Genomic DNA, 21,287 nt, shown 5'->3' with positions numbered 1-21,287 from the left:
ACCCAAACCATTCTATGATTTTTAATTAATATTTGTCCAGTCATTTTGCTCAAGACAGGAAGACAAAAATGCTACTTACATCATGGCTTATAGTATTTAATTTTTAAATTTTTTTACGAACAATTTCTTTTGCTAACTGTTTGCCTTTTGTAAACCCTTAATTGCATTTGATTACTTGGAAGTTGTAATGGCTTTCGATTACCTTCGGAAAAAGCTCCATAACTTTATACACATTTTCTTAATACATTGTACCAATGTTGCTCATAGGTCTGCTAATCTTATATGTTGGAAAGATGTTCAGACTTTGTAAAAATAAGGTCTGCTTGTTTTCAGACTCTTCCACTCTTTATTCTTTTTTTTTTTGGTTGTGAGGTGTTTTTTTTCCTACCATTGGTTCTATCTTCTTTTGCTAGGCTGCTGAAATGGCACTCCGTTTAAGTGGAATCAATCGCTGGTGTGTCAGTGGCACTCCTGTGCAGCGAGGATTAGAAGGTGAGGTTTATATGCAGCAGTGTCATCCGTGGGTTTTCTTTGTGCTGATAATGAGTTAGCGGTTTGAAGCAGTTAAAATGCCTGGTAGTCTTGCATTCAGTTCGTTAGGTACTCTGACTTGGTAAGCCTTAAACCTTAAGCATGTAATAAAGACATCAATAAATGTATCAATATAAAAACTGCAGAGCTGAAATCCCTTTATCTCCCCGAGTTAGGCAAATACTTTGGGGTGTAAAGCATCTGTATGTCGAACAGCTGTCTCAAGTCTGTTCTTCATTTAGCAGAGTGGGTACATATTAACCCTTCTCAATTGCAGCTAAAGACAGTCTGCTCTGGTTGCAGAATCCTTGAAACTGTCAAATACAGAGAGCAAAGCCGTATTTGCTTTTTGAGTAGCCCTGTATGAACTTCCGTGGGCATCAACTGCCATGCATATAAATCCTAAAAACTGTACCAGAGCTTTATAAAACTGTCTTAAGTTCTTATGTAAGGACTTAATGATTTGAGATGTGTGGAATAAGGAGCTCTGTTAGCAGGTGTCATTTAGCTTGTCTTTTTTGAGCGTTACTCAGTTTCTGAACACAGGCTTCAGACAGATATTAAAAAAGAAAGAGAGCTGTCTTAACTGCTTTATCTCCCTGTGTTCTTTGGATTTAGGAGTATGTGCTACACAGGGAGGCAATGAGTTTGAAAGTGGATAAATCTGTGTAAGCTCTTCTGTGCATTTGGGAACAACTGTTCAGCTACCAAACTATTATAAAAATTAATATTGTAGGTTTAATTACGAAATTGTGGATTAAATTTATAAATACACATAATAGTTGTGGCAATATGTAGTTAATAAAGCAAACACTATAGAAGGAAGTGATTGATTTGACTGTGATTAACTTGTTCAAGCCCTTATATGTGATAGTGTTGATGTAATACATATCTGAAATGTCGTATTGTCCGTAAAACATGCTGGCCAGGCACTGAGGCAGCCTTCATCACATAGGGGATGAAAACTGCTGACTAATTTGAATCTGTGTCGCTGCTGCTGTAATCACGTGGCATAGGACCTCTGGGTAAACCATTCCTTCCTGCATAGAAATGACTCCTGGCACTTTTCTTCCCCTGGTCTATGATGTATTTGGTGAATGTCTTAGAGCTCTCAGCTGAATACCAGAATTACCAGCAAGCTAACATAATAAAGAATGTAGACACCAGACCTTTAAGAACTACCTGTAAAATACCATCATATGCTTCTGTTTCTGCATTGTCCACATGCAGCATCTAAACGTGTTCTTTGGTATTTTTCCAGTAAGATTTAGGTACAAATCTTACAAATTACAGTCAGTATGACCTTAAATTTCATGCCCCAGAAAGATGGGTTTCTGAATTGGGCAGAACTAGCAAGCTGTATTCTCTCAATTAGTAAGAAAACGATGAAAGTGTATTTTGTTAATTTCTTCTGCCTTAGTAGAAAAGTGAAAGTCTTCTGAATTGCAGCCCCTTTTGGGATGGTGGGCAGCAGACAGTTGGTGCACAGCAGGCTATGAAGTAATGATACTGTGTAATATTGTTGTAGAGAAACCTGGCAAACCCAGTTAAACATATGCAATCATGTAATTTCTGCCTCTCACCTCTGCTCTGAGTAGGTTTAAATTCATTGCTCTGTTCTGCTAAACTTGAAATTAGGAAAGTGTCTCACAAACAGTTACATTCCTGCAAGTTCTATGAAAATCAACCACTAGCTGAAGGAGAGAACCCCCACCTTCCCCTACCCGGTCCCCTGCCTCAAATTAGGTATTTTGGCAAGGGAATAACTGGAAAACACGTGGAAAAGATAATGGCCAGAATGTAGTTGCTTTATGCTTGGTAACCTTTCAATGCAAGTTAATTTTTTGAGGCATATTTTGAAGTGTTAAAACACAAACATTGTTCTAAAACACTTTCTTTTCTTGGCAGATCTGTATGGATTAGTCCTCTTTCTTGGAGTTGATCCTTACTGGGTCAAACATTGGTGGGACCAACTTTTATATCGACCTTACTGTAGGAAAAATCCTCAGCCTCTCTACAGTCTAATTGCCAAGATAATGTGGAGATCAGCGAAGAAGGATGTGATTGACCAAGTAAATAAGAGTTTGGGGTTTTAAAATTTCTGGCCAACATTTATCAATAGCTTTGTTTGCAAATTACTTATTTTCTTTTTTAATTGCAGATTCAGATCCCCCCTCAGACAGAAAATGTACACTGGCTTCACTTTTCTCCTGTGGAGAGACACTTCTATCATCGCCAGCGCGAGGTGTGCTGCCAGGATGCGTTGGCAAAACTCAGGAAGATTTCGGATTGGACTCTTAAGCTTAGTAGCCTCGATAGAAGGACTGTGACTTCTATTCTGTACCCTTTGCTGCGGCTGAGGCAGGCCTGCTGTCATCCGCAAGCTGTTCGGGGAGAGTTCTTGCAGTTACAGAAAAGGTGAATTTCTGTCACTTCTTAAATGGCTTGCTTTATCCAGAGCAGAACTCTGATCATCCCTAACGGTGCAAGATCTTGTACAGTTCTCAAACCTAATTTTAAGCTTCTTCATTTAAATGTGCAACTATGCCACACCAAGCTGACCTCCGAAGTTGAACAGGATGTAGTAGGGAAGTCAGTGTAATTCTTATGCTAAAGAACACGGTACTGAGGCAGTGGTTTGTGCAGTAACAGTTCAACTTTGATGCTGATGGATATTAGGGTGTTGCAGCTGACAGACTGAGTGTGAAACAAATCAGCTTGTCTTTCAGCTTTAAAAAAGCTCACTGATCTTTGCAAGAGGCAAAACTCATGTTCATAAATGAGAAAAATGAATAAAATGGATAAACAGAATGGAATAATTCTTTAATTCAAAGAAAATGTTATTAATGGAAGGTTGCAAAATTTGTAAATGTAAATCTGAACTAGAAAGCTGTTTGAATGCTTTTTTTTCTTGCCCCCTTTCCCCTGCTTTCAAGGTCATCTGCCTCACAAGTGCCCTGCAAATACCAGTTTGGCCTCAGCCTTTGGTAGACTGAAACCAGGTTGCCAGCACTCTGCAAAATGTAGCTGCTACTTTTCAGTCAATTAGAAGGGGGGTTGTGATGGAACAGGCTGTTCTCATTCCAGGCTCTCAGTGCACTGTGTGTGTTGGTTCTGTTCTTCAGCTACAAGTAGGGGAGAACTTAAACTTTTTAACACTGTCAGTGTTGTTTCTACTGTTTCCTGCTCTTGTTCATTCTATTCACTCTCTTTGTATCCTTTTATGAAACTTTGTGTCCTATTCCTTCTGCTTTCTCATACGGGGCATCTACGGTGCCTAAACAGCTGTAACTGACTTTGCACCTACTTCAGCAGGGACCAATAGTAGGCACTGTGCTGTAGCACTTTCTGTCTAGCAGTCTGCTGGTGTGGAAGCAAGGACTCAAACACTGGAGAAATCAATATTCCCACCAGTCCATACAAGATATCTGCAACTGAATAAGCTAGTGGAATACGCATTTTCCCTAGTCTTCCTTTTATCGTTGTCATATTTTATAGAAGCTTTTCTTGTTGCCCTTGACATCCCTGGCCAGATTTAATTCTATTTGAGCTTTACCTTTCCTAACCTGATCCCTGGCTGCTCAGACAATTTTTCTGTATTCCTCCCAGGCTTCCTGTCTCTATGTAAAAAGAAAATTTGTTTCCAAGCACTATCTATATTTTTTTTCTGTGAACCAAACTTGACTGCAGCAGTAGATGCTCACAGAATAGAGAGAAGATTTGGCTCCTGGCTTTGCTTGTACGTATGAGAATAATGAAGACATTCAGTGCTAGAAATTCAAAGAAAAGAAATCTAGTGGGACAAGAAAGCTGAGTTCGGAGCATAATCTATGCTAGATGAATTTTTTTCCTTCACCTGTATCGTGAAGGCACTAAATTATAACATTTGCTCAGCAAAAAAACAGCCCTCAAAAGGGAGTTTTCTAGGCTTCCCTAGTTAAACTGAGTAAAAAACCCCAACATCTTCTTTTGTCTTAATTAGTAGTCTCAGACTGTGTATTATATTGTATACTGTATATGTACATCCTTTTGCTTTTATATTTTTTCTTGTATCTCCTGAAGATTTTGAAAGTGAGTGGTATTTCTACCACTGCTACTTACCTAAGTACGAGAAGCAAGTGCTCTGTGTGTTTGCCAATACCTCAGCAGAATTCTGCTAATTATAAGAAGTAATTCTATTGCCTTAAGGCATGCTGTAGCATGAACTTCAGGAACAGAGTGGGCAAATGAACAGTGTTGTAGAGGGGGTCAGGGATGCCAATCCGTCATAGCTTGGGCCCAGACTGCACAGCAGTTAGGTCACCTCTTACTCTGCTCCACGGCACTAAAGGCCAAATAGTAAATCCTTTTTCTGAAGGTGAATGAGGCTGAGGAGCAGTGCTTCAGGGAGGGGGATAGTGTCTGGTCTCATGCAGCAATTGCTCATAGAAGCAGCCTCAGGTCAGCTGTTGTAGACTGTTATTGCAGTTTACTCTTTTGTCACTTTGCATCAGGCTTCTCCCTGCCTGGATTCTATGTCCCTTGGCCATATTCCAAGCTTTCTTTTGTGCTTCTTTTTTCTCATCTCTGTTCTTGCTTCTCTCTTACCTCTTAATTTCCTATATTTTTATGTTAAGCTAGTTATCTTCTGACTAAGTGTCTCTTACGAATTACAAATATTACAAACAAATGTAGAAAAGGAAGTTTAAAATTATAATACTTGCTAATCTTCACTATTCTCATTTCACACATTTTCTCTTCACTGTTACATCTGTTTCACGGGTTTAGGCTGGTAGCGAGGGGGAGAAAGGTACTCAGCTGTTTTTCTTTGAACAGCTTATACCAAAATGCGTTCTGTTTTTGCTTGTTTCCAGTTCACCACTATAACAGAAGGAGCAGAATATTTTGCCCCGTGAAGGTTTCTTTACCTTCTTCTAATTTTCCTTGTTTCCTATAGCTTTCTGGTTTTAGTAGGCATCTACCTCTTGACGTACTCAAGTTGGAGTAAAGCTCTGTCTGAAAGAAAAAGTGACAACTAGGGTTTTTTCAATAAGTAAATAGATGTCAGTTAAACATTTGCACCCTATGTTGGATGCGTGTAACAATCTTTCGTGCTGCACAGCATGACCATTTTACTTCTCTAGTATTGTGGTTTTGTTTCACATGTGAGCTGTTTGGTCTCCACTGCAGCACCATGACCATGGAAGAACTGCTAACATCCTTGCAGAAGAAATGTCGAACGGAGTGCGAGGAAGCTCACCGACAGTTGGTGTGTGCTCTGAACGGCTTAGCTGGTATCCATATCATTAAAGGTAAGACTGGATGGTTGTAGCACACTCTTTACTCCTTTTAGTAGGCTAATTGTGGTTTAGATGACAGCATGTGAAAACAGCAGCTTCTTTGAATTTGGTGAAAAAGACATAGTGAAATCCTGGGAAACTGAAGAGGCTTGTAGCAGTGTTTGTAACAGAAAACAGCATTTGTTCTAGATGAGGGAGAAAAACACAGGTGTAGTGCGGTGCATCTTTGAGATGTCTTGGGGTATTTCTGGCCTTTTTGTTTTATATTCTTTCTTGACTTTATCGTTTGTGTACTGGGAGGATAAAAGAAGTCATACGTGTGTAATTGTACTTAACCTGCTTTTGTTTTATCAGTACTGCTTTCTGGGCTCCCTTGTGCCCCCCCTTTTTTTCGCCCCCACATAAACTGCTGAACATGGGACCTGTTTGCTGTGCCTGCTATACAGCTCTGTCGATGTAGATTTTGTCTGAAATAGGAGGAAAAAGAAGTTTTGAATGGGTAACAAAAACTAATATTAATCTTAAATGTCCCACTTAAACAAAATAATAAATTAAAATGACATAGTCATGTATCTGAAAGAAATGCCTCTTTGCCAAGTTGACAAACTGCTTGAATTTTTCCAGCTCATGTCAAAGTCTTCCTTCAAAGGGAACAAGCAAACTGCCTGTTCTGTTACTTGCCTTCAGAAAGGCTACATTCAGTTTCTCTAGTCTGTAGTTAGTAGGCTTGAAATACTTGGATTGCAGGATGGAGATCAAAGTTTTCGGGTAGAATTAAGCACTTAAAAAGATTTCTATACAGCCATTTATAAAATAGACTAGTAGCAAAAATTAAGTTTGGCCATTTTTGAAAAGAAGATTAACAATTGCATGTGGTGAGAAACAAAAGCAGGACTGAGGCAGGGTTCTGGTCTGTAGCTCTAGGATGTTTGTGTTGATTGTTTCTCCTTTCTCACTGAAGGATCAGTTAAGGTCACTTTTATGTTTGCTAGCACACTTTTACACCTTTCTCTTTCTTCATTGGTCTGCAGCTCCACATTAACACCAAATTTAGTGTACATGATGCCTTTTATGAATGTTACATACTATTTCTTTGTTCTCTTTGCCCCTAAAGCCAGTTTTGTCCAGCTCTAGGTCTGCATTTCTTTGACTGTGGGTGAGTTGTTTATAGCCCTGGCTTCCTTATTCACTGCCAAGCCTGTGCACCATCTCTTAGCATCCCATGGCTGTACTCCTCTACACTGCATCCTATATCTTTACTTTCCAAGGCCTTTGCTATTGTAACTAGGCCTGTATTTCTCCAAACTACATCAGTGTGTTAGTTGTAAATATCTCATTCTTCATAAAATAACTGCTTGTTACTGCTATCTATATAAAGCTGTGATTGTACCACACAAAGATAAACAAAAGTAAAAACAAAGAAAAAAAATTAGGCGTAGGCACCTGGTGCATTACAGAAATTGCTGTCACAGCTAAGGAAAAGGTGCAGGCAGGTCAAGAAAAAGTGAAATGAGGCCTGACAAGCCTCAGCCTTGAGGCCTTGCAAATTCAGCATGTAACTTTTGGCTTGTACTAGTAATGGGAGTAGTGTATTGCAGGACTATACCCTTAAAACTGGCAATTCTTGCAATGTGAGAAACAACAAATGTTGAAGTAGCGTAACCGAAAAGTAACAAAGAAAACTCTATACAAAATCATATTTTCAGAAGCCAACACAGAATTATTGCAGAGCTGGGTGCATTGGGTGTATCTCTGCCTAGCATGCACTCTGAACAGAGCTTTTTGAGCTGTATTTATCCACAAAACCTTTAGATCCAGTAATTTCCCAATCCATCCCCCTTTACAGTGCTTGGTTATACAGTTATAATATTACTGGCACACTACTTCCACTGTAATGCATGCTCAGGGGAAGGGTCTTCACCTAGGTAGGGGTTTCTTTGACCTATGGGTGTGATTTTTAGTATTATAATCAGCCGTTATTGAGCAAAGTTCATAAAAAAAAAAAAAAAAACCAACACACCAGAATTCTTAAGATGTCTTCTAATTTATAAAAACACTTCTCAGCTTATAAGGACACTGCTGAGATATTAACGAGCCTGTACCCTCCTGCTTTTGATGAGCAAGGGGCTCCTCTCCTGTAATCAAACCTTTCCCAGTAATGTGGTTTGGGAAGAGATACTGAGAATCAGGGTATTGTCAAAATCCCAGTCGTGCTCTGAAAAAGTACAGGGCACCGCTAGAATAGTGAGACAGTGTATCCTCAATGCAGCTTAACATCTGAAACGTCGTTAGAACTAGCACCTTGACCAAAATAACTTAACATAGTGAGAGGAATAGAGTCAAACTAGCGGATCCTCATCATAACAGAGCAGTGCAAATCTAAGAAAGTGTAGTGAGATCATGTAGTGTGTAACAGAGCACAGTGGGAAAGAGGAATTAAGTCAAAACAACTAATCCTAATCAAATACCATTGAAACAGAACATGTTACAACCAGAAACAGCACACAGTGAAGAATAAAATGTTGTCTGGCAGTTTAACACAGAAAGGCATTTCAATTGTATATTATTTTAAGAATTAACCTTTAACATTGCTGTCAGCCTAACACAGAGCAAGAACATCTCAGTTACTGTATTATTGTAAGGGGTAACCTTTGACACTCCGGCTTGTCAGTCTGACATAAAGAATAAATGCATTGGGCCTGTAACAGTAGGGCTGTTACACTTCCAGATATGTAGGAAGATGATTTTTGTTTTACTGTTACCTGTCTGTATACATTTCGCGTCCCTGTAATTCTACATGTTTTCACAGTCTTCTAAGACTATTACTGGCTAAATAAATCTTTCAGTTCAGAAAAGAAAATAAAAATAGATATTTTTTTTTGCTGCTTTTCCATATGTGACTTCAATTTCCTGTTTCTTTTTTTTAAATTTATATAATCTGTTTTCTGAGAAGTGATCGTTATGTTAGCTTTCATCAGTAGTTATGCTCCCTGCATGTATTTAATCATTTCTGCATTTCTGACGTATGACATAGCTTTCATTGTTTTCACTGGAAGAGTGAATAATGTATTTTCAGTGTGAGTTTAGTAATGCATCGCTGGTGAGTTGTAGCTGACGTTTTTTTAGTGCAATGTGTGAGATTTTCTGGATTTATGCAACTGTGAATACGTATGTTAAGATCAAGAAGTCTACAGATTTTGCAGTCTCAAATATATTTAATTCAGAAAATGCTTTAGTCTTTGTAAAATGTAATACTTCCTGTCTTTTGACAGTTGGTTTTGGGTTGTTTTTTTTCTTGGGGGGGTGGAGGGTGACAAGGAATAGGGAAGATTTGCCTGAAGACAAACAGAATATTTTACAGCCTTTCTGAAAATGTCTTAGTATGTTAAAAGTGATGGCCAGTCCTGGCCGTTTGTGTATTTAAAAACCAACATAATATGTGTACGTGTGTTTTTGTTACTCTCTTCGAATTCAGGAGAATATACATTGGCTGCAGAGCTGTACAGAGAAGTGTTAAGATCATCTGAAGAGCACAAAGAAAAGCTCAAAACAGATTCATTGCAGGTGAGTGAGCATTCAAATGTCAAGAGACATAATTAAGAACTGGAATAGTTTAGATTTCATTTAACAGGTCAGTCTTGTCTTCCTCCCAGTGATGTGCTGAGTGATTCTTTCAGCTTCCTGTCATTATCACAAACTTTAGGTAGGAATCTGTCAAGTGACCTTCACGTTTCCTTTTTTTTTTTCTTTTTTTTTGAAGCTGCTGTATTTCTAGTAACCTTTGCTTGTGAGTCTTCATGGTATCCCAGAAACAGTGTATGATCTCCACCTGCTGTTCTGCAACAAACCTAACAAGCTGAATTCTTAGACTTGTGAATGTGATTGGCTGCTCACATTAATGGTACTATATTACCTGCTGCAAAACGAGGATGCTGTGTTTCCACTGAGAATAACATTAATGTGCCAAATGGTGGAGAATAATAAAATTACTGCACTGCAGAAGATGTTCACTGAAAGGGCATCAAAACATGAAAAAGTACCAAAGTGAATTTTCTCTTCAGGAAATCTATTAATAGATTCTGAAAACTGTATTAAAAAATGAGTATAATTTCCTTATTAAAAAGCAGTGGTTTTGTAAGTTATGTCTTCATATTTCTTCAAGAAGTGTCAGTTACAAATTGACAAAAATTCTTGTAAGCATAACAAGATATTTAAATGTTAATAACAAGTAAATAAGAAGTCATCAGTTGTCTATTTCTTCACTTTGCTTGCTTCGTTAACTTATTTGATTATTTTGTATGTGGCCATCTGTTGGCTCCATTTCACTGCTTTGAGCCTTCCTTCTCTTTTGTGAATTCCCAGAGGCATTTTTCACTTAGCATGGCTGTATCAGCATAATCTTGTTAAGCTACTCATAGTAAGTTTGTTAATAAAGTTGTTTTACTGGAATTATGCAATCCAATAAAGGGCTTTTCCCTCAACATGTACACTGCCTAATTCTACCTTTGTGTAATAGAACTCAGCTTCTGTTGAGCACTTCCTGGCTGTGTAGGTGTAGCTCTTGAAGCTAATGCCAAACTGCTGCTGTCCAGTGCTCTTCAGTGGCTGAGGCAGTAATAGGGCAAAGGTGAAGTGAATCCCATGAGGTGAGAAGAGCACAAGTTCCTCTTGGGGGGCAGGGGGGAAGGCCTAATTTTAAATTAATGCTAAGTTCTTGCTGTAAGCTTTCATTGCTGTTTAAGCTTTGTGTCACAGATGTTGCAATGTATTTTTTTTCTCCATGATTGCTGTTGACTTTGTGTACGTTCAGAGACTTCATTCCACACACAATTTGATGGAATTGTTGGCAAAGCACCCAGGAATTCCCCCAACTTTGCGTGATGGCCGGCTTGCAGAGGAGGTAAACATTGTTCATTTTTATATATATACATTTTGAAGAGCACCTTTTTATTTTTTTTTTTTAAATCCTTCAAGATTTTGTCTAACTGAAGAAGTAACATTAACTTGAAAGCTACGTATGTACGTTTCCTTTCAGGTTAGTAAAATCAGGAGTTGCTCAGTGTGAGATATGAGACCAAAAATGTCCAGCAAAATGCTGCTGTTCAGAATGTCTGATCTCTTACGTTGTGAGTGGGTTTTATGGAAACTTTAATAATTATGCCTAAAATGTGATTTCCCCACCCCCACAATGTTCTTGTGGAAATAATTTACATACATGTTACTGATAAAGAATGCATCGTCCTGAATTCTTTTGAGCCCTTATTTCCTCACGTTTTCTTTAGCCTTTCTCATTTTAACTGCAGATAGTCAGAATCTTCTGTAGGTTAAATTTATTTGTCTTGCATATGTGCCCTCCATTCCAAAACACTACCCCATCTCCTAGTAAATATAAGCTACTACTGTCTAACGCATGTTCTGCATCATGCCTTGAAGCTGTTTCTCTACCTCTTTTTGCTCCTGTATATGGAACAGATAATACTTTCTTTGAAATGTTCCTGACAAGGTCCTGATTTGTGGAGTTCATAGCCTAAAGTTTGCCAGTGGCATCTGTCCAGGCTCTCCCTGTATTACCCATATTGTACTCACATGCCCTGCAGCATCTGGTTCATCCTTGTCACTCTTGTACTGCCTGAACATCTGGAAAGATTGACCATCTTTGGCCAGAAAGAACGCACTGTGTGACTGTGTGCATAAGCCTGCCTAACTATACCTTTAATTTTAACAGGGCAAGTATCCGGTAGATAGCTGGGATCACTGCTCCACACTGGTTACTCGTAGTGCACATGTGGACCACACGTGCAAAAGAACATACATAGTTAGTGTGCCACCATTTGGGTTGGAAAGTACCCTGGGCTGTCTCTAGCTGAAGCTCCTGTTCAGAGCAGGGTCAACACTGATTTCTGAGCAAGTAGCTCAGGGCTTTATCCAGTTGGGCTGTTAAAACCTCCAAAGAAAGAAATTTTCTAACTTACCTGAGCAAACCCATTCCAATGCTTCATAATGCTCATGGTGGGGAGGAGTCATCACCTAGAACCACCCGTTCCAATTTATAGGCGTTGTCCTTTGTGTACTTGCTGTGCACTTCAGTAAAATACCTGGCTGCTGCTCCTTGGTGACTTCTTTCTGGCTGCTGGAAGGCTGCTGTTTTGTACTCTCTAAGCCTCTTTTCCAAGCTGGACAAGCCCAGTTTTTTCAGCCTCTTCACTTACACGGTGGTGATGAGTATCTGTCTTATTATTTGGATGTCTTGTGATATTTTATTATTTTTATGCAAATTCTGTGCATACGTAGCATTTTTTCCTGTTCTAGTGAGACCTGTTTCCTTAAATATATAAAGTAGTTTCTACCAGCCTTTATAGAAATTATGCCCATTTTATTGACCTATGCCTCCAGCATTTTTCTATCTCACCCCTCCTGACATTATTGTAAATAAGATTGGAAAACTTGTATTTTACTTATAAATTTGAAGGAAAAATTGTTTCTTATAGCTCTTACCAGTAGCTCATTCAAACACCTGAGACCCCTGTCCACTCCTGGTAAACTGAGCTCCATCTGTAACTATAATTATCTTGATAGTAGCAAACAAAAAGACAGACGTAGGGTGCATTTAAAATACAGAAAATAAAGGTATCTAGTGAAATCGTAATGTCATGGTGGAATATAGGGTTGTGTGTACATGTTACTTGTAACAAATATAACTTACGTGTTCATCAGTTCTTAAAATATCAAATAATTATAATGTGAAGACACCTGCATAACAAGGAGTTCTCACCGTCAGAAGTAATTTTTATGAAAAATTGTATCTGCACCTAAAAATAAGTTTAAATCTTCCTTATTTTATGGATAAGTTTTATATGTAGGTGAGTTAAGTTTTTCCTGTTCTCAGATTGTTCTAGGATCTATTTATTGTCTACTTTATTCAACACAAGGTATTTTAATGCTCAGGGAAGTAAGAATTCAGAGTTAAATTCCAGTTCCTTTTTGTAATGTAATATGTTGTTTGTATTAGTCCAAAACCAAAATTGCCTAGTTGGCATCTTTGTAGTTGTTTGTCTTCTCAAAAATTTTTTTGTGGTGAGATTTTAGAGGAAAAAATTAACGGTAAATACTGCTCATGGATGAAAGGAGGTAGCACATACATAGCTAAGAGTTTTAAAACATTGTGGTAGCTGGGGAGTTTTTACATTCTCACTTATTCCTCAAAAGTGAGTTGTGCATAATTTAAGCTCTTACTTCCATACAGGCCCAACAACTTCGACAGCATTATATGAGTAAATCCAATGCAGAAGTTGCAGAAGCCCATCAGGCTTTACAGCCAGTTCTTCAGACCATTAGGGAGCTCCAAAGAAAGGCAGGTACCTCTTACATGTTTAGTCTCTGAATTTTGAGTATTTTTTTAAAAAATACTTTTTTCATCTGTTTATCCAGATCTCCTGCTGTTTATTATCTCTAACAGTTCTTGGAAGGCCTTTTTGGAACGAGTCTCTCAGTGAGCGCACACACACAGAGCCCCAAAACCTATTCTGTGTTCTCCACGCACACCAGCACACACAGTACTTGGGGAACAGATCACTAAAAGCAGAGTATGTGGTGGGGTGATAAGTTTAACACTGGCCTTGACTTGTATGTTAACTGTGCTTCACCTGTAATTCAGATAAGTTACAGGTGTTGGCCTTAAAACATTTCTGTGGTGTGTCAGATGGTATTCTGGTAACTTTCAAAGGAACTGTTCTTTGATAAACATGTAGCCGTTGTGCTTAAGGCTTGGTGGTGTTTAGTCCATATGACAATTCAGGTTTCATGGAAAAGTGCAACCCCTTCATCAGTTCATTAGCACCTGAGTTGAAATGCTGCTTGTCACGTGCACAGTTGTAAAGAAACAATAAAGAAACGGGGGCAAATGGCACATAAGGATGGTAACTGCTGCATCTTTCACCTCTTAAAATTATAAGGTTACTTCAGTGTTGCTCTATTAATTTCACAGAGAGCTTGCTTCCTCTGAATAAATGGTTCTCTCTTCTGTTAGAGAGAAGAAGGAAACTTTTCTATCACAATAGCTCTATGTGGCTATTCTGTGTAGATGGCTGAGGCAATTGAAGGTGTGGAAGTAGATGGGAGTAGAGAAAATATCTTAGTCATATATGCACTTTAACAGGAAAAGGAATGATGTTTTGTAAGCACGCTCTCATCTTTTACTTTCCATGGAATTTACCCATCTGTGGTTGAGTGTGGCCTAAAGAGTAGTATAAGCCTCTGCTGCAATGAGTGAACTGGTGGTTTGTTGAACATTTGTGGATAAATACGTATTTTGTGTACAGATACATGCGAGTTCTCCTTGGTGGCTGGATGTCATCCACACAGCAATACAGTACGCCATTGATGAGGAGCTTGTGCAACGTGTGAAAAATGAAATAACCAGCAACTACAAACAGCAGACTAATAAACTCTCCATGGCAGAGAAGTAAGAAAATGGCTAAAATAAACTAATGAGTACAGTTCAATCTGCTCAAGTCCTCTTACTGTTTCTGCTAAGAGTTGCAATTACGTAGCAGGCATTTTTGCTTTGGAGCATCTGGGCTGCAATTAAGTTTCAAAAACAGACCCCAAAAAGCATAGCTAGATAGAAGACCTGGAAAAAAGGCAGGAGAATTAGTTTTTTCCTAGACAAGCATTTTTTTAAATGTTCCTTTGTATTATCTACTCTGGTTTTAATGTCTTCTGTACTCATGTAACTGCTAAGCAAGAAATATTCAAAGTTTACTACATTAAAATTGAGTAACCTCTAAAAGAAATTAACTTGCTTAAGTGGGAAGTAGGTGCTATTAGAAAATGTGTAACTGCATAAAATAGCATCACTATTTTCCTAAGCAAAGAATTTTGGTTTGATTTCATGTTCAAGGCAATAGTATCACTGGTGTGCAATTACAGAATAGTGGATTGGGACATCTGGAGGTCACTCAGACCAACCTGCGGATTAGAGATCCAAGTCCATGCTCAGAGGCTCAGCCCAGTCAGGTTGTGCAGGGATTTGTCCTGTTGAGTTTAGGGTGTCTCCAAGGAGGGAGATTTCATAGCCTCTGTATGAAGCCTGTTCCAGTATTTGACCCACCTCATTGGAGAAAAAAAAAAAAGCCAAATTTAAAACTACTTCTATCTAGTTAATATTTCCTGTGTTGCATCTTGTTGTCTCTTGTCCTTTCACCATGTGCCTTGGAGAAAAGTTTGGCTCAGTCTTCTCTGTACCTTCCAGTTAGGGGAGACCTTTTTGCTTTATTCATCTATGTGATGTCATTTTAATGCTGAATAAACCCTTTTCTCCCAGTCTCCTCTTGTATGTTCTGTGCTCCAGCTCGGTAGGTTTGTTACAGAAAAAACACAGGGAGGAGAGTGCTCTCACAGTTAACTTCAGGCAGTTTTCTCTAATACATGAACAGTCCTTATCTTCTTTCTGATCATAAGTCCTTCTGAATCATGTTTTAGTTAAATACATATTTTTATTTTATTTCTATATGTATGTATATGCATTTATCTACATCTCTTTTTACATATGTGTATATAAAATGTGTGTGTGTAAATATAAATACTTACAATATGCACAGATTTCAATTAAATATGTAAAGACCTATCCTCCAGTATGACTACTCAGTCATCATGATCTCTAAAGGTGGCAGTTCCTTATCCTTGTAGGAAGTAAGCTTGTATTTTACTTCTCAGTACTTTATTTAGATTATTCAATACAATTAAGATACAAACCTTTACCTCTTCTTTCTTCAAAACTCAGCATAATTCAGAGAAGGAAGAAGGAAATTCTGACTGGTCAAAGTGGATATAGGAGCCACCCAGCTGGAAAGCACCTTTGCAGAAAAGGACCTTGGGGGTTATGGTGGACCCCAAGTTGGCCCTGAGCATTCTGTGTGCTCTTGTGACAACGAAGGCTAATGGTATCCTGGACTGCATTAGGCCAAGTATTGCCAGCAGGTTGAGAGGGCTGATCCTTTCTATCTACTTGGTGCTGAATCCACCCCTGGAGTACTGTGTCCAGTTCTGGGCTCCCCAGTATAAAAGAGATGGACTTACTGGAGAGTCCAATAAAGGACCAACATGGTGATAAAAGGACCAACTGTGTCCTGGGCTGTATCAGGAGAAGTGTGGCCAGCAGGTCCCCAGGGGGAATTCTCCCCCTCTTCTCTGCTCTCGTGAGACCTCACCTGGAGTACTGCGTCCAGCTCTGGGGCCCCCAACATAAGAAGGATATCAACTGGTTGGAGAGAGTCCAGAGAAGGCCACAAAGATGCTCAGAGGACTGGAGCACCTCTGCTATGACGAAAAGCTGAGAGAGTTGGGCTTGTTCAGCCTGGAGAAGAGAAGGCTCCCGGGAGACCTTATTGTAGCCTTCCAGTACCTGAAGGGGCTACAAGGGTGCTGGGGGGGAGTTTTTACAAGGGCCTGTAGTGACAGGACCAGGGGTAACAGGTTTAAATTGAAAGGGGGGAGGTTTAGATTAAATACTATGAAGAAGTTCTTCACGGAGAGGGTGGTGAGGTGCTGGAACAGGTTGCTCAGAGAAGCTGTGGATGCCCCATCCCTGGAACTGTTCAAGGCCAGGCTGGATGAGGCTTTGAGTAACCTGGTCTAGTGGAAGGTGTCCCTGCCCATGGCAGGGGGGCTGGAACTAGATGGTCTTTAAGGCCCCTTCCAACTCAAATGATTTTATGAATGGGGCATCTCTCTTTATAGGAGAGGCTGAGAGAGCTGGGACTGTTCAGCAGTTCAGGATAGGCTTCTCAATGTATATAAATATCTCAAGGGAGGGTGCAAAAAAGATGGAGCCAGGCTCTTTTTAGCAGTGCTCAGTGACAGCACAAGAGGCAATGGGCACAAACACAGGAGGTTCCCCCTGAACATCAGGAAATGTTAGGGTTGGTTGGGTTTTTTTTTTTTTCCCCCTCAATGTAAGGGTGACTGAGCACTGGCACAGGTGGTTTTTTGTTTTTTCTCATGACATTAGCTCTTTAGGCAGAATCTCTTAAATTTGTTGCTGCTTACAGGTTGCATATACTTTTGAAAAGCTGTGACAACTTTCTTTTCTAAAACAGGGATGAAACTTATTTTTTAATTTAACATATGGAATAAAAACCTATAAACCATAGGTGTTATATGAAATATTACTGGTCATTGGTGGCAGCAACAAGTGCTTGTCTCTAGTTGAGTATTAGAGACTGTTAATCCAGGGTACAGTGTGGGAGACTTCCAGAAATCTGGAATATTTGGCAACTGATGGTATTAAAAACAGACTTGTGATTGCAATTTACATGTATTTTCAGACTACCTGGTTAGGCACTCATCTGTTTTATTTTAAAACATATATTGTGTAAGTAGGTCCTATTAAATGCTAAACTTCAGTGGTGTTAAATCTGTGTTTTTTCTCTCCACACTTTATAGAAGGGACGTTTTGCACTGCACTTTCCATATGGGGTAGAGCCACAGTTTTGTAATACTGTCTTGTAACTGAATGCCAGACCTTGTATGAATGGTGCACTCACGGCAAGACACCCCTGCTCACAGGAAAGTCACAGTATGAGAAATGCTTAACTGGTATTCATGTTCCCACTCCCATCAAAACAGTCAGCTAGGTTTTAGGAAAGTAGTTCGCTGACATGTCCACTTAATAATTTTAACTTTGAAAGCTAACTTGCATAATGCAGTGTATTTTTGTGATGGGTGCAGGTGTCTGCTGTGGATTGCACAGATGCATTGAAAATTAGTTTGGCCAACAGATGCAAATAAGACTATAAGTATGTTCAGTTGCTTACCTTCAGTAGATTTCTATTGTGGACCAGAGTGTTTGCAGGTTGGTGTTGATGGCCAATATTCATTTGCATTTCTGAAGTCTTGTAAAGAGCCTTTCTATTGTAAAAATACCAGGCATCCCAGGGGATACAGTGGAATGATTTCCAACAGCTAGCATAATGTGTAGCAGTAATAAGCATTTGCTTATGATAAGAAATTCATGTATTGTCTTATATAGCTATTAAGCTATTTCTCTTCTACCTTAAAGTAGTAAATTAAGTTTGGATTCAGTGACTCAGTGTGCAGTTAGTTCCCTTTTTCGTTAAATCAGATTCCGGGACTGCAGAGGCCTTCAGTACCTGCTCACAACCCAGCTGGAGGAAGTGAAGAAGTTCCAGAAGATTGTAAGAGAAGCAGTGAAAAACTTAGAAGGCCCTCCCTCTAAGCAGGTTATTGAGGCTGCCACGATCTGCCATTTGCGACCTGTTAGACTTCCGCTTAACAAGTATGTCTTGAAAAAAGAAAATGTGCTTTAGAGGTCTATTATTAAGTTTTCCTTCATTTGAAATAAGAGATTGAAGTCTTTTATTCTGTACTTGGGGTTTGTACACACACAGGTATCTAGATTCATTTGTTACCATCCTGACCTTTCTTTGGTTTTGTTCTTGTAAAGTCTTGTCCAGTCACTTGCTATATTGAATGTACATAAGGCTGTTAAATTGTTCTTTTTAAAGGATTTTTATGTGGGTTTTTTATGTTGAATAGGCAATTACAGGAATTAGTTTGGTTTCTTGTGAAATTGAGTGCTTGTTTTCAACCTTCTGTATTGCAGCTGTGTCTTTTGTAAGGCTGATGAGCTGTTCACAGAATACGAGTCGAAGCTCTTTTCTCATACGTAAGTTCATAGCTTTATAAAACAATCCAACTTTTGCTTTTTTTATAGTGAGAAGCTTATATTTTTTACTTTATGTTTTCTGAAATAGCTTAATGAAGAAATTACAGCAGATTCTCTGTAGTGGACTTGATAGCAATTTTATTAGTCAGGTTTGATTTTTCTATCTAAATTTCATTTGAAAAGTTGTGTACAAGGAACAAATACATGCCACTTTTTCTTAAGCTGCTATAGTATGACCATAAGTTTGAAATTAAGTGTTCAGAAAGTGTGGGTATAAATACAAGCATGCTAATTAAGCGTATATTCCCGTTTCTGCAAATGTTTGCACTTTAGTTGCAAACGGTATGATACCGTACTTGTTCATAGATTATTTTTTTTAAACGTGGAAGTACAAAGATCAGTGATAAATACCGTGTTGGGTTTGTTTTTAAGTGTTAAAGGCCAAATGGCAATATTTGAGGAGATGATAGAAGATGAAGAAGGGCTTGTTGATGACCGTTTGCCCACCACAAGTAGAGGACTGTGGGCCACCAGTGAAACTGAACGTGCCTTGAAAGCTCTTCTCTCCTTTGCCAAAGCTCACCGAATGGATGTTAAGCTAACTGAAGAAGGCAGTGTGTTTCTGGAACTCTTTGAAGCATGGAAAAAGGAGTATAAGGTGCAGTAGATGAGACGGTGATGGAACAGTTGTGTAGTCTATTTAACGTAATATAAACAATTTAAGCTGAGTATGTACAAATCTAAGTTGTATTCCTGATATTAGGGTTTACCACTTTTCAGTGTTTATTACAGGATTCTAGTTTAAATGTTTTATGTATGATTTAAGAGTTTCTAAAGGCTAGACTGACTACTAAGCAAATTAGTAAGCAATGTAATTGCATCTATTAAGATACCATACAGATATAATTAAATGTGTTTGTTTAGTTAAATTAACATGTAGAATTTTGTAGAAATTTAGATTGGATATCAGGAAGAAATTCATGGAGAGGGTGGTGAGGCACTGGATCAGGTTGCCCAGAGAAGCTGTGGATGCCCCATCCCTGGAAGTGTTCAAGGCCAGGCTGGATGAGGCTTTGAGCAACCTGGTCTAGTGGAAGGTGTCCCTGCCCATGGCAGGGGGGTTGGAACTAGATGGTCTTTAAGGACCCTTCCAACCCAAACCATTCTGTGATTCTGTGAAACTGAAAGTTGGTCCATTCTAATTCAGTTTTTACCTTCAGTCTTGTGCTAGCTAAAAATGTCCTTTCACTATTGCTTTATTTCCTGTATCTTTACTACACAGTGTAAACAGAAATAATTAGTCTCCTGTAGTTTGGATCAGAGAGAACTATAGGAGTGTACTGTGGCTTTCTTCATGCATCCTTGTGCCATCTGTGTTTCCTTGCAGTAACTGCATACTAGTGAAGGAGAAGGGGGAAGACCTGTTGCACACAAGGGTCCCATCCTACAGCTTAGATGTAATCAAAAGTGTTTTCTCTTGAATGCTGCTGCTTCTCATTTTTAATTAAAACAGACTTCAGCTTCAGTAGGACACACTTGGTACATTAGTGTTAGGTTTATTGACTCTTCGTACAGGTTTGTTTTTTGTGGTCATACAAGAGAAGAAATTCCTGTTCCTTGAAAGGTTTTCAACCCTGTGATCTTTCTCCCAGGCCTTCTGTTTCATGATTCTAGGAAATTGTCACTTAACTTGCTTTTTTATAGGAGTTTTTGAAAAAGCAACAATACTTCATGCAAAACTATGCTATTCAAGATTTTAAACATTTGCTTTAGTCCATAGAAGAGAAGGTATTAAAGTGAGTGATCCATGTATCGTAGATTAACTAATGGAATTCAGTCTGTCTTTGTTTTTCAGCCAACTTAGTTACTGACCACCTACTTTCCTCAAATAGGTGGTGCTGCTTAGGAGTAAGACTTAATCTGGAGCTACCTTTAAAACACCCCTAAACCTAGGTTACAGCGTAATGCAGTTCAAAATCTTTTTAAACAAAGTGACACGTCAATCAGCATGTAGGTATCTGATAGCTGGAGTTATTAAACACCTAATAAAGTCTGCTTTCACAAAGTCAGGTCACTTGCTTGTGGTACCACAATGCTGATTGGAGAATAATGACCCTAGCTGTTCACATGCTTCATTATTTTATGTCCTTGGCTTAACAAGCCGTTAATGAAAGCAGTTAACAAAAGGAGGAGGACATAAGGTAGCCAGTTACCAAGGCATTGCTGTGTGTGTTGGGGATTTTCTGCTGCAAGAAGCGAACAGTCTCTTCACATCCTTTTACTTCAGGCAACAAGAAATGGGACTGATACATCAGTGAGAATGAAAATAGTGCTGTCACAATTCTGTCTGTCGTGACTTGGAAATGCTGATTCAGTTGTCCATACTATTCTAATCTACATGGACCTATAGGGATGATAGGCCGTAAAATAACCTTTAAATCTAACCCAGGCTTGCATTAAAGACCAGATATTGGCCTTTTACACCCTACATTACCTAATTTATTAACCTAATAAAAAGAAGTGTAGACAACATGAGGTTAAATTTAATTAAATTATAAATGTTTTGAAAACAAAAGTGAGAAGATCTTTTGTTGTTTTAGTCACACAGACTTTTTTATTAATCCTTTTTTTCAAACAAGAGAAGCTTTGTGCCCTTCAGACAGATGCTTAATATGCACAAACTCTGGCTTGAAGAAGAAAGCAGGAGTAATAGCCAGGCTTTTCCGTTAGTGAATACTAACTGAAGGACTTTTTGTGCAAGCTTAGTAAGGCAATTATATGGTATGAATATT

General features: G+C 38.8%; 1 protein-coding gene across 1 annotated transcript in view; it reads left to right on the top strand.

Annotated features, from left to right (window-relative positions):
- Positions 1 to 413: 413 nt before the first annotated feature.
- The window catches only part of LOC104511640 (E3 ubiquitin-protein ligase SHPRH-like), a gene marked incomplete at both ends in the record, with an annotated part of 26,253 nt that continues 5,379 nt past the window's right edge, over positions 414 to 21,287 (top strand). Inside the window, 13 exons of the mRNA XM_010154335.1 lie at positions 414 to 492; positions 2,440 to 2,603; positions 2,693 to 2,949; positions 5,347 to 5,366; positions 5,468 to 5,474; positions 5,701 to 5,822; positions 9,286 to 9,374; positions 10,621 to 10,710; positions 13,054 to 13,161; positions 14,129 to 14,271; positions 17,947 to 18,105; positions 18,433 to 18,495; positions 18,928 to 19,153. Coding sequence (XP_010152637.1) covers positions 414 to 492; positions 2,440 to 2,603; positions 2,693 to 2,949; positions 5,347 to 5,366; positions 5,468 to 5,474; positions 5,701 to 5,822; positions 9,286 to 9,374; positions 10,621 to 10,710; positions 13,054 to 13,161; positions 14,129 to 14,271; positions 17,947 to 18,105; positions 18,433 to 18,495; positions 18,928 to 19,153 — 1,527 coding nt within the window. The remainder of the gene's footprint in view (positions 493 to 2,439; positions 2,604 to 2,692; positions 2,950 to 5,346; positions 5,367 to 5,467; positions 5,475 to 5,700; positions 5,823 to 9,285; positions 9,375 to 10,620; positions 10,711 to 13,053; positions 13,162 to 14,128; positions 14,272 to 17,946; positions 18,106 to 18,432; positions 18,496 to 18,927; positions 19,154 to 21,287) is intronic.

Source organism: Eurypyga helias, unplaced genomic scaffold (genome assembly GCF_000690775.1).
Source record: "Eurypyga helias isolate BGI_N326 unplaced genomic scaffold, ASM69077v1 scaffold7396, whole genome shotgun sequence".
Lineage (NCBI taxonomy): Eukaryota > Metazoa > Chordata > Aves > Eurypygiformes > Eurypygidae > Eurypyga > Eurypyga helias.
The sequence above is the reverse complement of the archived record's forward strand: the minus strand, read 5'-3'. Positions and strand labels throughout refer to the sequence as shown.